This window comes from Lemur catta, chromosome 24, assembly GCF_020740605.2.
Source record: "Lemur catta isolate mLemCat1 chromosome 24, mLemCat1.pri, whole genome shotgun sequence".
Lineage (NCBI taxonomy): Eukaryota > Metazoa > Chordata > Mammalia > Primates > Lemuridae > Lemur > Lemur catta.
The window spans coordinates 2,216,529-2,238,116 of record NC_059151.1 but is presented as its reverse complement, the minus strand read 5'-3'; the positions used below and the strand labels follow the sequence as shown (position 1 = coordinate 2,238,116).

At 34.6% G+C, this 21,588-nt stretch overlaps 1 protein-coding gene across 8 annotated transcripts in view; it reads left to right on the top strand.

The window, feature by feature from the left end:
* The window catches only part of SEC31A (SEC31 homolog A, COPII coat complex component), a 56,148-nt gene that overhangs the window by 9,925 nt on the left and 24,635 nt on the right, over positions 1 to 21,588 (top strand). For 6 of the 8 annotated variants that reach the window (XM_045536941.1, XM_045536938.1, XM_045536937.1 and 3 more), the window contains exons 5-20: positions 814 to 909; positions 1,821 to 1,961; positions 3,501 to 3,643; positions 4,172 to 4,271; positions 4,459 to 4,620; positions 4,821 to 4,973; positions 7,391 to 7,624; positions 8,583 to 8,657; positions 10,638 to 10,676; positions 11,168 to 11,245; positions 13,633 to 13,708; positions 14,175 to 14,353; positions 15,578 to 15,704; positions 16,893 to 17,038; positions 18,324 to 18,497; positions 20,622 to 20,795. In XM_045536941.1, the coding sequence (XP_045392897.1) occupies positions 814 to 909; positions 1,821 to 1,961; positions 3,501 to 3,643; positions 4,172 to 4,271; positions 4,459 to 4,620; positions 4,821 to 4,973; positions 7,391 to 7,624; positions 8,583 to 8,657; positions 10,638 to 10,676; positions 11,168 to 11,245; positions 13,633 to 13,708; positions 14,175 to 14,353; positions 15,578 to 15,704; positions 16,893 to 17,038; positions 18,324 to 18,497; positions 20,622 to 20,795 (2,097 nt within the window). The remainder of the gene's footprint in view (positions 1 to 813; positions 910 to 1,820; positions 1,962 to 3,500; positions 3,644 to 4,171; positions 4,272 to 4,458; positions 4,621 to 4,820; positions 4,974 to 7,390; positions 7,625 to 8,582; positions 8,658 to 10,637; positions 10,677 to 11,167; positions 11,246 to 13,632; positions 13,709 to 14,174; positions 14,354 to 15,577; positions 15,705 to 16,892; positions 17,039 to 18,323; positions 18,498 to 20,621; positions 20,796 to 21,588) is intronic. The other 2 variants (XM_045536939.1, XM_045536943.1) reach the window with 1 other exon arrangement.

Genomic DNA, 21,588 nt, shown 5'->3' with positions numbered 1-21,588 from the left:
TATCAGTTGATTAGAGAAGAATTTATGAGAGTGAATAGTAAAGGATAAAAGTCAATATATGAAGCCTATTATTTTCCTACTTTATACCTACTTTATATCACAGTTTTAGGATCTTTTTGACCCTAAAGTTATGCAACAGAGATAACCTAGAAATATTGCTACCTGGAACAAGATTGAGTGTAAGTGAGCTGGAAATATGTGAAAATTTAAGAAAAGAGATTTTTCTGTTCCTATATTGGTCTATCTCTGGAAGCTGGCTTTAAGGTATCCTGAGAAAAATGTCATAGTTTTAGGATCCAGCAATAATTGGTGAACTTTTATTGTCTCTCACAATTAAAGCTCCTTCCAGTGATGCAAAGCTATAAGCAATAATCCCCACATGGTAGCATGATTGATTGTTTAAGAATTTATCCATGTAATTTTTTTTTTTTTTTAATAGAGGTGAGGTCTCACTGTGTTGCCCAGGCTGGTCTTGAACTCCTGGGCTCAAGTGATCCTTCTGCCTCAGCCTCCCAAAGTGCTGGGATAACAGCTGTGAGCCACCACACGCAGCTAAAATTAGTTTTTTGGTCAGTGGACATATTTTCTTCTTGTTACATGGAGTTTTATAATATGTTTTTCTTAAAAACTATTTACATTCGGTGAAAATTATTATGTACAATTATTTAGGAATTCATACATGTGTGTTTTGCTTTTTTAATTAAATGGGAAATTTTATGTGCTAAAACTAACATCTTTCCAACTCTGAACTGAGTTATTCTGAGTTCTCTTAATTATTCATAAGTGCTATTTAGTTAATATTTTTTATTGCAGACTAATCTGGTAGCCTCTGGTGCTAATGAATCTGAAATCTACATTTGGGATTTAAACAATTTTGCTACTCCAATGACACCAGGAGCCAAAACACAGGTATTACATTGATTTTGATGAATGTAATCAGAGAATCAAAAAGCAGTTCTTCTAAACTAACTTATTTCAGTTTTAAGTTTTTTTCACTCAAAACATATATGTTTTAAATCATGCTTATATGTCATTGATTTTTCTTCAGTGTAGTAAAGTATTAGTAAATATGTTTCTTCAAAGTATCAGGGAATCCCTTAATAGTAAATACTTATTCAGAACCTACCATCTGCTAGACAGTGTTAATTTTACTAGGCATAGAGTAATAAACAAAATGGACAAGAATCCTTAATAATTATCTTATGGTATATTTTTTTCTCTGTGTGATAGCTACTCTGTATTTTAACAACATCCAATGTTCTTAAAACAACAAAAAAAAATCAGCCCCTTTTCCTATGTATTTCCAGTAAATTGGATAGAGAACAGTCTTTCGCTGTTCTTCCTTGAGTTTCTTTGTGTCGTGTAGGCCACCCAGTTTGAGTAGCCCTTGCAGCTGGCCCTCACATCTGAGTGGCAGCATAATGATAGCATATGCTCTCTAATTTATAAAGGTATTTTTCTAGCGGTCCGGGCCATACCTTTTGCTGTGCTTTCTCGTTTGTCATATTCACTAACACCTACTTTGTGGTTCATGATCTATCTTGTAGCAGCTGCAAAATAAAGAAACAGCACTTGATTTATACCAGGAGCTCAATAAATGCTTGTTGCATGAGACAACATTAAACGAGATAAAATACTTGAAATGGTGTATTACCTGCACTTTAAACTGTATTGTTGTACATGTTAAGAATGTAGGAATATAAAGCAGATTTATAAAATAAAAGGATCAGATCTTTCAGTAATCTGTTCCTTAATATGGAGGATCAGATTATAATTTGGTTACAGTAGAGAAATGGTTTTTCATAGTTTATTCCTTACAGCCCCCAGAAGATATCAGCTGCATTGCATGGAACAGACAAGTTCAACATATTTTAGCATCTGCCAGTCCCAGTGGCCGGGCCACTGTATGGGATCTTAGAAAAAATGAACCCATTATCAAAGTCAGCGATCATAGTAACAGAGTAAGTATATGCTTGATTTGTGATGAACATGTTATATTTCTGCTGTAGGTATTCCTATGTTGTTTGTCAGGGTTGACAACAAATCAGATTTCTGTAAAGTCAAATCCTGTCTTTCATTAATCAGTCATGTTGGAATGAATCTTTTTATTAGGGAAAATAATAAAATTCCTAATAAACTATATTGGATATTATTAATGATGAAGAGATTGATTAATCAAAGGCTTATTCAATGATATACTGGTTGTTTTGCTTTGCTAGCTGTTTTAAAATATAGTCACAACTTTTTCATTCATCTGTAGCTTTTCCTAGAATATACGAGTTTTTCCTGCTGGGAGTTTTATGACTTGTGATTTCTAAACTCCTGGTCATCTCTTCGTTTGGTTGGGTGCTGCTGAAGTGAGCTAATATCTTTCATTTGCCCAGTAGACACTGCCGTAGCACACGTTAAGTTCTCAATCTTAAGATTTCTTAAAGTTTTTTGCTATTAGGTGCTATGAAATAATTTTGACACAAGAGCCTTGTTTTGTTTGTTTTTAATTACATTGGATAGTTTGACATTTTCTAAAACAAATTTGCCTAAAGTCACAGAATACATATATAATTTTAAAACAATAACACAAAAAACAATTATGAATATTTCTTAGAGTATTGTTTTTCAAATGAATCAGAAGTTATAAAGCAAATTTGAGTGGAATAAAGCATATAGTAAGCATTTTAGTCATCTTCTAGATCCGAACTTCCAGATAATTTTCAATAATAATGTTAATTTATCCCATTGACAATTTTAAATGGTAGTTGTTTCTTAAGACATTTTGCCTTCATTTTTCTAATAAAAAAGAGGAAAGGAATGGGAGTTTTTGTTATTAAAGTCTTTTATCTATTTTCGTTTTTATGAAAGTATTGTATTTTAAGTATGTATAAAACTTTTTCTCTAGTTACAGATTTGACAGTAAAACTCATTTTTGGTGTAGAATTCTTCTGGACCAGAATGGTTGTGTGTGTATCAAATAGCTGTATGAATTTAAATCATTCGAACATTTTGCTTTTAAGACTAGTGTTTAGACTGGGCACAGTGGCTTAGGCCTCTAATCCTAGCACTTTGGGAGGCTGAGGCGGGAGGATCACTTGAGGCCAGGAGTTCAAGACCAGCCTGAACAACGTGGCAAGACCCCCATCTCTACAAAACATAGAAAAATTAGCCAAGCGTGGTGGCACATGCCTGTAGTCTCAGCTACTTTGGGAGGCTGAGACAGGAGAATTACTTGAGCCCAAGAGTTTGAAGTTACAGTGAGCTATGATGATGCCACTGCACTCTAGCCCAGGCAACACAGACGATATCACAGCAAAAAAATTTTAAAAAGTCTGTTGTTTAAGATTGTCCAATAAAATTTGGTCGTTTTTCATTTTGTTTTTTAAAATAAACTGAGCCTAAACTGTTGATTTTTCTATTTGTTTCAATAAAGGGATATTCCTCAAGTTTCATTTTGGCTTTTCATAAAGTGATTGGGTTGATAAAATGTGAGCCTTCACTGTCTGCAGATGCATTGCTCTGGGTTGGCGTGGCACCCTGATGTTGCTACTCAGATGGTCCTTGCCTCTGAGGATGACCGGTTACCAGTGATCCAGATGTGGGATCTCCGATTCGCCTCCTCGCCACTTCGTGTCCTGGAAAACCATGCCAGGTATCATGCTGCTCTTGCAAGACACTTGAGTTGTTTATTTTCTAAAACATGTTTACTTACGTTTGAATTAGGGAATCTACTTTATTTTAAGTAATAGTCACCCGATTTTCTACACCCAAAAATGGTAGCCAAAATGTAGCATAACAAAACGAAAATGTGTCAAGATTTTCAGCTACTTATTTCAAATAATTAATAGATCAAAATTCTAGTATACCAGAACACTTTGGTGCAACCCTTGAAATTTATTATACAATTTGGTCTTTACTGGGGCCATTGTACTTACAAAGATGACTCTCTGTAACATTTGATGTCAAGTAATGATTTAAAAATTTGTTTTATTTCTAAGTTTTTATTGTAATTTAAAAGCAAACATTTTTGGTAAATTAGTTCATCCTGCTTTCAATTTTAATAAGATTGTATTAAATTACACTTCTGTTAACAGTGCCTGTCCAAAGCCTAGCTGGAAATAATTTGAGATTTGGTTTCCTCAAGATTAAAAATTTCCTTGTCCCTTTGTGTTTCTTATAGGGGGATTTTGGCAATTGCTTGGAGCATGGCAGATCCTGAATTGTTACTGAGCTGTGGAAAAGATGCGAAGATTCTCTGCTCCAACCCAAACACGGGAGAGGTATAGGGAGGACCATTCTTATATTATACTTTTAAAAATCGTAGTATTGTTTTTCCTGGCCAAAGACACTTTCTGAAAGAAAATGTTTAATTTAGATGTACTTGTTGACCACATTAATTCAGGTGTTTTGGTTATCAAGTGCTATATGCTTTTCTGAGTTTCGCTGTTTGTGTTTTTATTGATCTAGGTGTTGTATGAACTTCCCACCAACACACAGTGGTGCTTTGATATTCAGTGGTGTCCCCGAAATCCTGCTGTCCTATCAGCTGCTTCCTTTGATGGGCGTATCAGTGTTTATTCTATCATGGGAGGGAGCACGGATGGTTTAAGGCAGAAACAAGTTGACAAGGTATTAGAAAACGTTAAGGTTTTTTACTATAACACCTGAAAAAAAAATCCTATTGCATAATTATTTTGAAAATGACTTTACTGAACAACCATGCTGGTTAATTGCATAATTTGTGAGATAAAAATTTCCTGGATATGACCTGAAAAAATGAGACATAGTTTGTGTAAGTTACAGATTCTCACTTTTTTTTTTTTTTTAAGCTCTCGTCGTCTTTTGGAAATCTTGATCCCTTTGGCACAGGACAGCCCCTTCCTCCATTACAAATTCCACAGCAGACAGCTCAGCACAGCATCGTGCTGCCTCTGAAGAAGCCACCCAAGTGGATCCGAAGGCCCATTGGTGCTTCCTTTTCAGTAGGTTGACTCTGTTTTTGTGGTCCATAGGCACAGTAGTTAAGTGTTGTGGGATCCCTCAGATGGAAGAAGTTTGGGTTTGAGATGTGTTTGTGTGTTTTCATCGTTCGGAATGGTTTATCAGGAAAGGTGGGGCCTATTCTTTCTTTTTCCTTGTTTTATTAGTAAAATTGTCATAAAATATACATAACAATTTATCATTTTAACCATTTTTAAATGCACAATTCAGGCCACTTATGGTGGCTTACACCTATAATACCAGTGCTTTGGGAGGCCACGGTGGGAGGATCACTTGAGGCTAGGAGTTTGAGGCCACCCTGGGCAACATAGTGAGACCCCATCTCTACAAAAAATTTAAAAAATTAGCCGAGAATGGTGGCATGCACATGTAGTCCTAGCTACTTGGGAAATTGAGGTGAGAGGACCAGTTGAGCCCAGTGGGTAGTGGTTACAGTGAGCTACGAGGGCACCACTGCCTGCACTTTAGCCTGGGTGACAGGTGAAGACCCTGTCTCTTAAAAGAAAAAAATAAACCCACAGTTCCTCCTTCTTAAAAGACTTGTCTTCCTTCTCTTTCTCTCCTTTTTTTATGATGGAGAAATGTCCTTTCTCCTTCTCTTCTTCCTTCTAGTTTTTCTTTAAATTGCCAGCTTTTTTAATTGTAAAAAACATTTTGGTTTGTGAAGAAAGAGAGGCATAGAAAAATTAAATAACTTGTCTAATGTGACACAATGATAAAACTTTTAGCTATTCCACTGCCAGTCTAATCAAATCCCTACTATACATAATGTTAGAAAGGGAGTCTCTTGGTAATCATGCCTAAAATTTAGATACTAAACTTATCATTTAGTAAATTGTATTTTTTTATCATCATAACAGTCACATCATATAATTCTGTATATTCTCATTTCCCCAAACTGAATGCATCATCTCCTCTGCAGTTACCATGATTTCAGTTATTGTCATTCTTCTGGTCCCAGGCTCAGAATTCTTTCTTGGCCTCTCATATTCATGCCTCAAGTGCCGGTATTTATCTCTTTATAAATCTCTTGTATTTATTTTTTCCTTTTACATTGCTACTACTCTGCCTAATTCTTTATCTTTTTAACTAAACTCTTCTAATAAATAGCTTGATTGCATGTTTGTTCTTGTCTTTTTCCCTTCCAATCCGTACGACTTACTCCAGATTTATTTTCCTAGAATAGACATTCGATTTTGTGTGATGTCATTCATAAATCCATTCTCTGGGTTGAATTAATCCCATCCGTCCTGTCTGGTCTTCTCTACTAGCTGCACTCCTGCCTTTGAATCTTTCCCTTTGCTTACAACTCTCCACTTTCCTTACCACTTTTTCTGAAGCTTAATCATTCAGCTAACTAGTTCTTCTCTAAATAATTGAAACATTTTTATTATAAAATTACACATGTATGGAGGTTTAAAAAAATTCAAACAGTACAGAAAAGCAGCTCCCCACCCGAATGTAAATTACTGAGAATAGAGACTCTGATCACAGGTGTGTTCCCGATGCCTAGAGTGGTTGGTACCTGTCAAATGCAAGGTGTCACTGTGTATTTGTCACTGGCCTGAAAAGTGAACATCTTCCTCCTCCATTTCCCCACCTCTACTCACTAGCATTCAAGAATAAATAGCACTCATTTCTTGCTCAAGCAATTTGGAACCAAGTATAGATGAGGAATCAAAATATCATTTTTAGTACTGCCAACAGGTACTGTGTCCCTGTTTAGTTTTTTTCATGTTAAGTTCCTTGAGGATAATAATTTGTATTTTTTTAAAGTCTTAGTATTTCCTACAATGCCTGACATAGGAAACACCTTGAACACCTTGACATTTAATAGGATAATTTTGTGTAAAGCCCTTAATCCTTGTATAAACGTTACTAAGTGTGAAAACCAAATTTGGTCCTATGTTTCCTTCTTTCCCTATATTTATTTTATGAGTATATTAATCAGATATTAGCTGTTTAATTACATAAGAATAAAGCAGACACAGAACCTGCCTTGAAACTTAGGGCCTAGAGCAGAAGGCAAGACAAGGACGTAAAGCTCATGGTTGAATCAAAAGAGATATTCACTATGCTGAGAGCACCTGGGATGAAGGATGATGTTTGCCAGGGCCCTGGAAAAGTAGTGGTGTTGAGGGTGTGGAAAGTAGTAAAAACGAGTGTCTGAGAAATTGTGGGGCACAGCAAATAGTATGTTTCATCTAGAAGGTGGATTGTGGAGAGGAAGCATAAAAATTAAAGGAGGTTGTGGAGCATGGGAGGGTATATCCGCTAATGTCCTCCAAATTGATGTATGTTTAGGCCACAGATCTTTCCTTTAGTGGGTTTACAAGAAGCACTTTTTGGGGCCATATCCTGTGGTTAAAACTGATTTTGTTCATTTGTTCTTTCATAGTTCGGAGGCAAACTGGTTACGTTTGAGAATGTCAGAACGCAGTCTCAGCAGGGAGCTGAGCAGCAGCAGCAGCACCATGTGTTCATTAGTCAAGTCGTTACGGAAAAGGAATTCCTCAGCCGGTCAGACCAGCTCCAGCAGGTGGTGCAGTCACAAGGATATATTGCTTACTGCCAGAAAAAAATTGATGCTTCTCAGATTGAGTTTGAGAAAAATGTCTGGTCCTTTTTGAAGGTAAAGTTGTTATTTAAAATCATTTTATTTAATTATTTGCAAATTTAACTGTTCCCATTATATTCTACTATCTTCCCATTAAGGAAACAAATGGAAAAGTGTGATTTCTGGAATTTATGATGAAATTAAGAAACTTTGTAAAGAGCACACAACGTAACTCCTTATGTTAAGCGTTCTTCCTTTTCTACTTAGAAAAGCCTAATATGAAATACTATTTTAGTAAGTAAACAAGAAGCAATATAAAGACATATTTAGGGGAGAGAGACATAACATTCAGCATACCTATTTTAAAATTAGAACATAGAGCTTACTATAATAAAAACATAGAATGTTTACTGTCTATAGTAGATCCAGTTACAGAAAAAAGGAAAGAGGCATAGGAGAGAGAGACTGGAGGTATTTATCATTCTGTCTTTAAGAGGAGTTAGAAGGAAAAACATTCTTTTTACTGAGTTGTGTTTTTAACAATAGAATAGCAAATAGAATTTCCTGGTTTGTCATTTTGCTTCCACTGGAATGTCTAATTGCAGTTACTGAATTTTCCAAGGAAAAGCAATCTTAAATACAATAAGTTTAGATTCTAAAATTGTAGAATTTATTTTTATGTTTTGTAATTAAGTATTAATTTTGACAAAGAGATTATTTAGGACATAGTATGTTCCACATAATATGAGTTTTGCATTCATTTAAACTTTGGACCAGAGTGAGTTTGTATTTGCAAAAGTTATAATTCAGAAGTAAGCTTATTCAACCAGGATAATTAATTACTTATATACTTACCATTAAAAAAATCTTATTTTTTAAATAACTGATTTTTGGATTCTTTCTAACAGCGACTCTTCAGAATGACATAGTAGACTTCAAGTATTTTTAATAATTCTTAGAGTCTGATCATTTCTTATAAAAATCAGGCCTTTAAATGTAGATCTTTGTTTCAAGAATATGTCTTTTTTAAAAGGTAAACTTTGAGGATGATTCTCGTGGAAAATACCTTGAACTTCTAGGATACAGAAAGGAAGACCTAGGAAAGAAGGTAAACTTTCGGGAAAGTTAAATGGCTGTGTTTATATTACCTTAATACAGATAAAATATTTATGTATTGTACTTTTTTTAGTAAAGTTCTGCACAGATTATCTCACATCAGCCAATAAAAATTTAATAAGAATTTATGTTTGCCAATATTTTGAATACGTATTATTAAATGCAAAACTCCACATTATACCTGGATGTAGAAGCTGCCAGAACCACATCTAATTCAAGGTTTTTGTTTTGTTTTGTTTTGTTTTGTTTTGTTTTATCTTATAGATCACTCACTTCAGAAAATTAGTGATTCCCTCAAAGAGAAATAATTAGAAGTACCTTTTTATTTATTTATTTATTTAGCAACAGAGTCTCACTCTGCTGCCCAGGGCGAGTGCTATGGCGTCAGCCTAGCTCACAGCAACCTCAAACCCTGGGCTCCAGTAATCCTCCTGCCTCAGCCTCCCAAGTAGCTGGGACTACGGGCGTGAACCACCACGCATGGCTAATTTTTTGTTTCTATTTTTAGTTGTCCGACTAATTTTTTTCTAGTTTTTTAGTAGAGATGGGGTCTCGCTCTTGCTCAGGCTGGTCTCGAAATCCTGAGCTCAAGTGATTCGCCCACCTCAGCCTCCCACAGTGCTAGGATTACAGGTGTGAGCCACCGCACCCTGCTTAATTCAAGCTTGATTATCAGGAATAATTGGGCCTCAAACACTGGAAATCACACTGAGATTTTAGTAGGATATGTCACCAGTGGCCCTGGAGAAAAGTGAGAGGGAAACTATTAGAGGTCAACCCAAGTTTATTACAACTTAAGTCATGAAAAAGTAGGCATTATTTCAATTTTCTACCCTACCTGTGCTTATGCCTGTAGCACATAATTCCTAAACTGTGTGTTGAGTTGGTCCAGGTAACAAGAAGTAAATAGTAGATATTTCGGGAACAGGGGCGATTTATTGTACTGAACCTGAATAAACAAAAAGTCCAAGTGATCTGCCTAATAGTTTAACTTAAAAAAAAATTCTCCTTTAAAAAGAGGATGCTGGACACAGTGGTTCACACCTATAATCCCAATACTTTGGGAGGCCAAGGCCAAAGGACCACTTGAGGCCAGGTGTTCTAGATCAGCTTGGGGAAGATAGCGAGACTCCTCTACAAAAACTAAAAAACAAACGGAATAAAAAAATAAAAAGAGGACGTCATATTGCAGTTTGTAGTGTTCTTCTTAAAGAGGGATTTATTTATTATTCTACAATGTTGATGTCAACATCAATAGCAATAAAAATGCTTTGACTTTGGAAGTCTTGAAGGCAATATTTTAGATTCTCTAATTGTTTGATTTGTTTTAGCCTTTCATCATTCTTTGGAAATGACTCAGGTTTTGTGTAGCATTACAGGGTTGTTGCATACATGGTACAGGTTGGATACTGTACCCTCTAGGCACACACTGAAGGTCAGGGCTCCTTTAATGTGGGACAGACCACATCACAGCCTCACTGCTTAGTGGCTGTGTATCTTTGCTCACTCCTTTATTATTAGTCTAAACTTGTTAATGCTATAACTTTTTTAGGTTTGCGAGAGATTAATGTGAAAGTTTTACTGCATGCCCGATAGCAAAAAATGAGGAAATAGGATCTGATTGTCAGAATACTTCTAATAACAGTTCTTTCCATAGTGAGTACCTGAAGAAATATTTTTAAAAATTTGTTATTTTATTTAAAGCAAAGTAGAAGAGAACCTGTTTGTTTTGAGGTTAGTTTTGTGACTGAACGGCAGAGTGGGATGATATCTGAGCAGTAGAACTCCACATGAATGAAACTGGAACTGTTGAAGCCAGTAATGCACAGCTTTTATTCTTTTCTTAAATATACTCTCCTTGATATGAACTTTTGTGTATTTTTGCCAACGAGAAAGGAGTAAGAGGTGAACGTTTGCTGTATGCCCTGAAATAGAATTCCATGTAGTAGGTGAGTTGTTATTTTTATTTCAGATTGCTTTGGCCTTGAACAAAGTGGATGGAGCTGATGTGGTAAGAAGGCCTTTAATAACAGCTATCTTCTCAAAGTTTAGTTAGGTCGTAACAAAGAAGGAAGTGTAATTTGAGAAATTTGTTTTATGCTTCATGGTAAAAAAATAAATGCTGATTCTAGGTATTTTAATAAGTTAATAATTCTCATGTTAAAATGGCATAGGTTTAGCTAGCAGAGCAATTCTTTCTTTTGGCATACATATTTGAATTTTGTAAAAGAGGAAAAACCGGAATCGGTGACTACTCAGGTACTTAAGGTAAAGATCTTTTTTGCTGAAGGACATTTGGTAGGGAAGAAAGGAAAGGTGTTAGCAATTATTACTCTTTGCTTTTCCTCTAATGGTGTTTCACAGTAAACTTACTCAGTGTTGCTTCTTATGATTAAACTAGCTCTGAATGTTAATGATTGGGTCTTTTGTCTTCCTTGTTCACTGATAACCCTTTAACGCTACATTCTTCAACTTCCTCTGTAATTGTTTTGTGTACCAAAGGCTCTTAAAGATTCTGACCAAGTAGCACAGAGTGATGGGGAGGAGAGCCATGCTGCCGAAGAGCAGCTCTTGGGAGAGGTACTTACTTTTTTTCATGTTATTGGGCAAATTTATGCTATTTGTGTATTTCACATTGAGATAAGGAAGATTTTCTCAACTACTTTTACAAAATAAAGTTGGAATAAATTGTTTTCTTAGAGATGTTTAGGGTAGGAATCTACCTATACTGACAGAAGTATCATCTCTGAATTCCAGCCTCACTTCTGGATTATATGGTTTAAAATTAATAGTTGATGTCACTTGATTGGGTCAGATGGCCGTCAAGATGTCACACTGAAAAGAGATTTTATTCAGAAATCCACATTGCATTGCATGTATGAAGTTTTTTCTTAGCACATTAATATTTTGGGCCCACTATCAGCATAGGCTTCTGAATTAGTCCTGAACTTGGAGTCCAAGTACAGAATATTTCACTAAACTAGTGTCATGATTTACTGTTAATGTGTCCTTAGTTGTAGTTCATAATTTTTGTAACTAGTTAAAAAGAGTCCTTGAATACAGAGTTGTATCATTAATTTTTTTCCTTTTAATGTTCTGTTTTTTTTTAACTATTAATAAATAATTCCATACTTTACTTTTCTTGTTTTCTAATTTTATTTCATCTTGGGAAATTAATCAAGAAATTCTTATTTCTCATCTCATCTTTGACTTTTTCCATTGTTCTTTATGATATGGGAATATTCTATGGAATGTATTCAATAATCTTCTAAATTATAAAAATAATTCATCAGTAAATTTAGACTATTACAAGATGATTATAAAAATCATTTTCCGTAGAAGTAGATCTTTTAGAGTTTAATTAACAAGGGAATAAAGGATATGGATAAAATCTTACTAAAAGTTAGAACTAAATTTTGGGAATATTTGGACAGAATTGTAGGATACATAAAGAAATGTACTTTTATTTATGTACAACTAGATTAACTATGTATTATCAAATAGAAGACTATTTGGGAGTACACTTATGAATAATAGATAAGAATAATATGTATTTAGCAAAATAGTAGTCATTAATCTGTACTTTGATCACTTGAAAAAATTGTGTTTAAGGAGGTAAAATCTTATCCTTTATCCTGATGATACTATTTGCTTATCAAACATTAATAGCTAACATATTGAAGATGCTCAATACATAATAAATTGTGCATTTTTTTGGCCTTATGCCTATTTCAAAAGTCCATAAATAAAGATTTATTAATTGTTTTTAGAAAACAGATTTGAAGAATAATTAAAAACAAAGGTTTTTTTTTCAAGTTTGTTAATGATATAATCAAATCAATATCTCTGATTTATTCCTTACTGTGAACAACTTAAATTCTCAATTTTTTTTAGGTTTTATGTGCTAAAATCCTCATCTTTAGTTGGAGAAAGGGATTAAGGTCATAGATACTCTCCTGTATTAGTCAGCATTAATTAATTAAGCTTTACTTACAAATGATGCAATGCTGTACTCTGCCCTAAAATTACCCAGTTCCAAAATGGATACTAGGCATTTACATTCAGGTGTGTAGGTAACACAAGCAAAGAAGAAAGATAATATATCTCATATAAGAGAGTTATTATGTTTTTCTTTAAAAATTTCTCTCTAATCTCTTTGATATATTTTTTTCTTCTTTGGAAGAAATTCTTTGGAATTTTTATGCATGGAAGAGAAAGCATGTAAAGTTATTTGCTGGCAAAGTGCCTTTCTTTCTAAAGAAAGAAAATATTGAATTTATTTTTAATCAGTCTTTCAGGCAGTCTCAGAAATTTATAACAAAACTATATATACTTTTAGCAGACTGATCTGTTGTTCCAGGTATGACTAATTTGAGAGAACACAAAATGTATAATCAGTGTATATTCATAATAAATAGTCTATTTATATGGCTTTTATTCTGTGGACAACAAATAATTTTTTTTCATGATTTTTTCCATGATTCAGTTAGAAAAAAACACCTTACATATCAAATCTAGTGAACAGGAATTATTAGATGTGTAGAAATAAGGTTGTTTTAAAATGTAAATATAGCATAATTTTAAAATGTATATTATATATGTTTCAAGCCACTCATAGTTAAGGTAAAGAAGAAAACAGATTCTTTAGCTTCAATAATAACTTCTGAGATACTGATAATGGAGATACTGGATACTTCTGAGATACTGGAGATACTGAAGTATGTCCACTTTAGTTTATAGTATTCCTGATGGCTTTGGATTTTATTTACGATTGATTGCACATGAGTTATTCATAATACTTACAGAAGTTATAGATCTTAGTGTAAACTTGGATCTGAGAACTTTTCTGGAATAACTTGGCATGTCATCTAGTTAGTAGGTGAATAATCATAAATAAATTTTGTTTTGTTAGTAAATTATTCCATACTTTCATTGTTGCTAAATTTCCACTTTTCCCATCTCTTTAGCACGTTAAAGAGGAAAAACAAGAATCTGAATTTCCACCATCAGCTGGAGGAACATTTAATATTTCCATCAGTGGGGGTAAATGCTTGTTGGTTTTGATTTTTTTTTTTATTTAGGTCTCTGGTTTTTTGTTGGTTTTGATTTCTAATTGTTTTTTTTAACCATTTGAAAACAGTCCCTGAGTTTAAGTTAGAAATGTTTTGTCAGAGGTGGTAGAGGGTTGAGAAAGAACTCAGTTTTCATTTAGTACAGTGTATGTAAATTAGTGCCTTGGGAAGGGTGGTGTGTTCAGACACCCAACTGATCTTTAATAATCCATTTTAAGCAGTCTGGAAAATGTGTTATTTTACATGTATCTCCATATATTTCTATAGATCTCTTCCATAGATACCAACAGCTTATGCTACAAATTAATGTATCAGTAATCAGAAATTAGTATTATGTTCTCCAATTGTATGTGTATACAAATTGATATGTGTAGCATTTTGTTGTCTTTGGTAACAAAAAACTCTATTTACCTTGGATGTATTATTCCTTATTGCAGATATTGATGGCTTAATTACTCAGGCTTTGCTGACGGGTAATTTTGAGAGTGCTGTTGACCTTTGTTTACATGATAACCGCATGGCTGATGCCATTATATTGGCCATAGCAGGTGGACAAGAACTCTTGGCTCGGACCCAGAAAAAGTACTTTGCAAAATCCCAAAGCAAAATTACCAGGGTATGTTATTTTAAAAATAAATAAACAACAGCATTTATCTTTCTCAATATAAAAGCAGTACACACTTATTATAGGTAATTGAAATGCAGAAAATAATAAAGAATTTAAAAAGCCATTCATAATCCCTTGACCTAAAAATAGTTGTTGGCAGTTTGGCATGATTATTCCAGTTTCTATTGTTTCCATATATAATTTTAAAAATTAAAAATATTTTAATATTAGAAAAGTTTAACAGAAAATTTTAAAGGTAAAAATTTTAGCACTCCCTAATTCTGCCAGTAGATTGATGCATATCTTTACCTCTTTCTGTATATTTGTAGAATTTTTTAATTAGAATCAGGATCATATATGTATGTATATGTACGCATGTGGTTTCATTTATAGGTATTGTCACTTATATTGTAAGCATTTTCCTACATCATTAAAGATTGTTATAAAAATGTTTAATTATAATATTTTATAGTAAGGTTATTTCCTCCATTTTGGAATGTTCAGGTAGTTTCCATATTTTGCTCATATACATAAACACTGTTGTGTATGGTGACAAATGTCTTTGTTATACCTAAAGATTTGTACAAATTTCTGGTTATTTAATTGGGCCTTAGTCCTTGGAGAAGAATTTCTGGAATATGGGTTCTAAACATTTTTAAGCCTCCTGCTTGATGTTATTTTCCACATGATAAAAAAGTAATTTTTATGGAAATTACTTTTCATAGAAGTTGTACCAGTGTTGAGTCCCAGCAGCATTGACTGCTCTCAGTCTCCCTAGCCTCACCTCATAACACCCTCCCCCATTGTCCTTTAGCCAGACTGGCTGCCTTTCTCCCTGGGACTTTGCGCCTACCCCTTGACCTGGAATGCTTTTCCCTTCTTAATGAAGTTAATTCCTGTTTGTCCTTTAGATCACATCTCAAAAGTCTACATGTACAGGCGGTTTTTCCTGATCCATCAGACCAGATCATGTCTTCTGTTAAATGTTCTGATAGCACCCTATACTTTTCCTTCTCAGCACTTCATGAAATATGTTGGTGATTTTTTTTTTTGGAGAAAAAAATAATACTATTTATTATGTCATTTGGTTCAAGAATATACCTCATTTTTCTGTGGCTTTATTTGAAATGAAATACCATGAATAGTAGTTTTCAAAGATAATGTTTGTTATCCAGAATTAATTTTTATTAACATACTGAAGACTTAATTCTCCCTTTGTTTTCCTTTCCCAAGCTTATCACTGCAGTGGTGATGAAGAACTGGAAAGAGATTGTTGAATCTTGTGATCTTAAAAATTGGAGAGAGGCTTTAGCTGCAGTATTGACTTATGCTAAACCAGATGAATTTTCAGCCCTTTGCGGTAAGAAATGAGCTTTGTATTTAACTGCATTACATGTATGGCATGGCACATTATAAATAAAATTAATGGCAAATTTTATTAGAACTTTTTATAAACATAAGAAAAAGAAGTTCTCATTTGGATGCTTTTCTCAGAATTATTAAATACATTTCTTCAGCCCAGCACGATCGCTCACGCCTCTAATCCTAACACTTTGGGAGGCCAAGGTGGGAGAGTTGCTTAAGGTAAGGAGTTTGAGATCAGCCTGAGCAAGAGCGAGACCCCATCTCTACAAGAAAATAGAAAAATTAGCCGGGCATGGTGGTGCATGCCTGTAGTCCCAGCTACTCGGGAAGTGGAGACAAGAGAATTTCTTGAGCCCAGGAGTTTGAGGTTGCAGTGAGCTATGATGACACTGTGCTCTAGCCCAGGTGACAGAGTGAGACTTTATCTCAAAAAACAAACAAACAAAAAAACATTTCTTCTCCATACCTACTTATTTTTAATAAAAATACTGTTTAGTGATTTTGGTTTCAGACAGACCAGAGTTGGAATCTTGCTTCTGCCATTTACTAGCTGTGTAACCTAGGAACAGTTACTAAGACTCAGTTTATTCATCTATAAAATGGCACATAAGTAGCTCTCACTTAATAAATGTTAGCTGTGATAAAATTAATAATTATAACATTTGAGTAGAAATGACTATTTTAGACCATGGCTAAACTGGTGGCTGAGGAATAAATAGTTTTTGGCAAGAAAAGAAGCTCAGAGCTGCTGGTATAAGAGCAAACAACCATTTACTACCTTGAAAGTATTATGAGAATACAAAAATTATAAGGTATTAACTGTATTTTCACAAATAAATTATAGTAGACTTAGCTGTGATTGATAAATCTATTCTAAATGTGTCTTTAGGGTTTTTCTGCTCAAATATTGTTTTCATTTATTGTTTTTTCTAATATAATTAATGGAAATCAGTTCAATAGCTACGTATAGAGTCTTGTGAAATCATTTATTATATACAGTGTGTCACCCACTTGCATTCATTTAACAAATGCTTACTGAGCCTTTAAAGTGATTTTGTTTCTCCCTGCTACTCATTGGTTATGAAGTGTAATCTATACCTCTGAAAGTATTACTGAGGTGCTCGTGACCTCATATACAGAATGCCTTGGGTATAATCTGATTTTGTTTTCCTCTTATTTATAGATCTTTTGGGAACCAGGCTTGAAAATGAAGGAGACAGCCTCCTGCAGTCTCAGGCGTGTCTCTGCTATATCTGTGCGGGGAATGTCGAGAAACTGGTTGCGTGTTGGACTAAAGCTCAAGATGGAAGCCATCCTTTGTCCCTTCAGGTTAGAATCTTTGAAGCAAAAGGTTCTTATGTGTTAGGTGTTGTCTTTTACCCTACTTATGATCAAGTTATATTCTAGAAATTCATTTGTTCTGTAAGTTCATTGCTTTCACCCTGCTAATTTACAGTCTAGAAGTCCTTTTGTTGGATAATTACGTGGATATATTGCTGTCTTTGGAGAAGCAAAGTTTGAGATAATGGGGCGGTAAAATGGGGTTGCAGCTGTTTGTAAGATCAAAGTTGTGATCTGGCAGTTTATTGGGGGAAGTAGGTGGCAAGGGGACTGAAAACAGTAAAAGGGTTTACCCCTTTTTCCTCATGCCTCCAGTGGCCCTGCCTGCCTGGAGCAAAGAGAGTACCAGTGTAGATAAAGGAATAGGAGGCATCCCCAGTCACAATAAGCTTTATCGTTAAAGGAAGATGAGAGTGAGAGGTGTATGGAATCCCAGGTAACAGCAGCAATACACAAGAGAGGAAGTAAAAAATGTGGGACTGTTCTCAGACACTGAGTAACTATATGTTTAGATTTTTTTTTCCCCTCAGCGTTTAATCAACAGTTTTATGATAATATTGGTATAATACTTCTCTTTCTCTCTGGAAAGAGATTTTTCTCAGTAGGGTCATTGCTATGAAGGCCACTCTATTGAAATTAAAAATCAGGTAAGAAATCAAGGTTTTCCTTCTAAGTCCTTCTGAGAGAAAACCACTGTTTCTCACTTCTGGATTTGTGTACTTATTAAAGGCAGGTAGGTAGGACATTTTTATGCTTCTGCCTGAAGCATACCTACCCGTTGCTGAAAGAATCGGTATTGAAGAGCACTGTGAGAAACTCTGAGTTATAATGGTGAGCCTGTTAGGAGATGGCGTGCCTCTGCGGTCTCCTCACTGCAGTATTTTTATGGGGTAGATGGTATGACATTTTCAGTCGTCGTTCCTCCCGTTCCTGCCAGGACATAGTTTCAGCCTTCAGACACCTGCTTATCACTGTCACTTTGGACATTTGCCTGTTTTAGCCCACTAGACAAGTATCTGGTAGTTTTAGGATGTTGAAGAGAAGGTGGGAACCTGTGCCCTGTCCATGAGTAAGAGACCTCCTTCTTCCTTCCTACTTTTTTAGTTGCCTTAATGGTGGCCGTACTTTTCTAAGAGATACGACAACAGGTACTGTGCTTCTAGTGAGTTTTGGAAATCTTAGTACCTCTTTATCTTTTCCTGCTTCCTCTCATACACATGGTCTTGATATCTCTGTTTGTTTCTCTCTCACTCTCCCTTCTTTTTTCGCTTAGGATCTGATTGAGAAAGTTGTGATCCTGCGAAAAGCTGTACAGCTCACCCAAGCCACGGACACTAATCCCGTCGGGGTTCTGCTGGCTGAGAAGATGAGTCAGTACGCCAGTCTGCTGGCAGCCCAGGGCAGCATTGCCGCAGCCTTGGCTTTTCTTCCCGACAACACCAACCAGGTAACCAGAATTCACCGTTGTTCTTTTTGCTTTTAATGTATGAGTGAGGCGAGTCCAGTAGACAGCACTCAGTGTTGGATGTAAGCGTGCTGTCATAGTAGGTGGAGTGTTGTGGAGCAGTTGAATTCCTGTCACCTGACTGTAGGTAAATGTCATTGACAATTCGTCAAGGATCATTTTAGGTGTACTCAAGCTGCATCAGAGCTGAGATGCTCTTGTAGTGTGGTAGATTCCTTTGTCCTGAGGGATGTAGTATTTTAAGAAAATCAATGGGGAAAAAAATAACTTTTTATTTCTAAAGCCAAATGTTGATTCTTTGTATTAAATATAAGGTTCTCTGTGGGAGTCCTTTATGTTGAAAAGCTATAGATGTTAATATTTAATCAAACAGAGTTGTTAACATTTTTTAAATTCCCATGTGTGCTACCCCAGATACTATCAAAGAAATTCATTCTGTATGCCATTTTAGTCTGATACCATCTTTGTGGGCAAGGGTATTTTTTAAGTATTCAAGGCAGAGGGAACTACGTTACATTCCCGATCTATTGTTCTTATTTGGTATACAATAAACTCAGGCTTTTTCAAGATACTTGTTTCAATTCAGTCCAACCCAACAAGTCAAGTAAGCATGAGATTCCAAAGTGTGGTAAGTACTGGGATAAAGGGAGTGTTGCTATGGGAACACAAAAGAAGGGGACCCAAACCCAATATTGGAGTGTGGGTGGAAGGTAGGGTGGGATTTGAGGAAACTTTTCCACACGTGGAATATTTATATGTGTATTTTGTGTCTGATGGAGCTTGATTTTGAGCCTGGCATGTATTTTCTCTTCTTATACTTTTTATTATTAACTTTATTCTAATTTTGATGTATGTTTTTTAGTCAATTGTTTTCAATATTTTGTCTGTTTTAGGGAATTATCAATAAAGTTCATTAAGTAAAAATATATAAACAGCTCCAGGACTGTGGAGGTTTGACTCTCTAGTTGGTTTTGTCTACACTTAGCCATGGGATCCAGCTCCTGTCTTTCTAAGCTGTTAACGGGCATATTAGTGGAATAGAAACATAGTCTATTTCTTTATGGTAACTTTGGCGTATTAGTTTTATAAGACTTTTTATTTAAGGTCTCATCGTTATATTGAGATATAAGACCCTTTATCGTAAGACTATCTTAATCTGAGACCTTTAGATCATCTAGTCTTAGGATTAAACTATTTTCAGTGCCATTTATAATCACATACATTTTCTATACATTATTCTTCATGCTTTTCTTTGGACTTTAGAATACATTCTTTATGCAAAAAAATATAATTTTGATGTTTACTTTCTGTATTTATCTCAGCAGACCCTGCATTTTGGGGGGAATATGTCCTGAGACTTTGTGATAGCATTGTATTAATAGTATATAATTTCCCCCTATAAAAGGCAATAAGGTATATATACCTAAACAGTTTAAATGACCCCTTAAATCTTTAACAAATTTTTAGTAATGTATAACTTTTAAAGATATTAAAATAAATTCTTTCTGAAACATTTTAACACATTGCTTTTTTTGTTATTTGTTAATACTTAGGACACATACATGTTCAACTCATACTTTTGTAAATCTATATAATTATAGATCTGTATGAGCTAAGATCTGAATTTGACGTCTTTTAAAATTTATGTCAGAAATCTTTTAAAAGTTTAATCTCTTTCTTAGAACATAATTTTCTTCCATCACCATCTTTAACAATTGACTCTTTCTGGTGGCCTCTTTTACTTGTATTTTTAAAAGTAGCTTTGTGATTGATGAGCATTATATAACCACAAGAAAACATCAAAAGAGCAGTGGTTGATAAATGACATTTATCTTTCCTGCTAATGGTAATGTGGGCATAATTCAAATTCCTGCCTCAGTTAAATTACAAGTTGCAGTATATACCATGGACCTTTGGTGCCAGTCTTGAGTGTTAGAAACCATGATGTCGAATCCTCGAGTGTCAGGGTCTGTTGTGTAATCCATAGCATTAAGAACAAAAAGGGGTCTCTTGAATGATCTGATTACTTTAAGAAAATCAACACATTGTCGTATAGTTGGGTGAACTCTAACAGTTTGCTTTGCTTTTTTCCATTGTTTCTTATAGCCAAATATTGTGCAGCTTCGTGACAGACTTTGTAGAGCACAAGGAGAGCCTGTACCAGGACATGAATCACCAAAAATTTCTTACGAGAAGCAGCAGCTGCCTAAAGGCAGGCTTGGACCAATTGCTGGCCACCCGCAGATGCCAAGAGTTCAAACTCAACAATATTATCCCCATGTGAGTGAGATGGTCCATATGAAGTAGGAACATTTATACATTTCTGTTCAAACTGATGGTTTTAGTTTGTTGGGCTAGAGACCTGCTCTGACATGATAAAACTAGACAACATACGGGTTTAATAGTTACACTTGTTAGATTCTTAAAGTGGTATTTATGACCTACTTTTTAAAATCATCCCTTTAATCTGGTCAAACAGTATATTTTAGATATAAATTAGTTTTAAGCTTTCTCGGGAGATTTCTTCTTATTTCTCTGTCGCTTAAACTTCACTCACACACGTACCTCTGTGAAACTTCTATTTGATTCATCTAACAAGCTGTAAGTAAGGTAGCAGGAACAATCATGTTGGTGATTTGGTTAATTTAAAAAATATTTTTAGAATATAGTCTTTTTGGAGTATTGTTTCCTGAATTATTAGTTTACTCTGTCTTCTGTATCTGCAAAATAAAGAATATCCAGAATACAGACATTTTTTTGAACAACTTGGATGTTAGAGAAAAGTGAATGACCAGAGGTTTATGAAGTTGTAGGTCATGTGGAATGTGAAAAGAATTAATAATTTTTATTTAATTAATTAAATTACCAAATATTTTTGTCATAAAATGTGTCCTCTTATTATCTTTTACTAGTTCATGTAGAAACTTTTACATTTCCAGACCAGCAGATAACCTTCATGTCTTTAAATGAATAGTATTTTTTTCATGAGTAATAAATGGTCTTGGTTGATAGCAAAGTTAACAGGTACTCTGCCTATTTTTAAATAGAACAAATTGCTGATAGGATTGAAAGT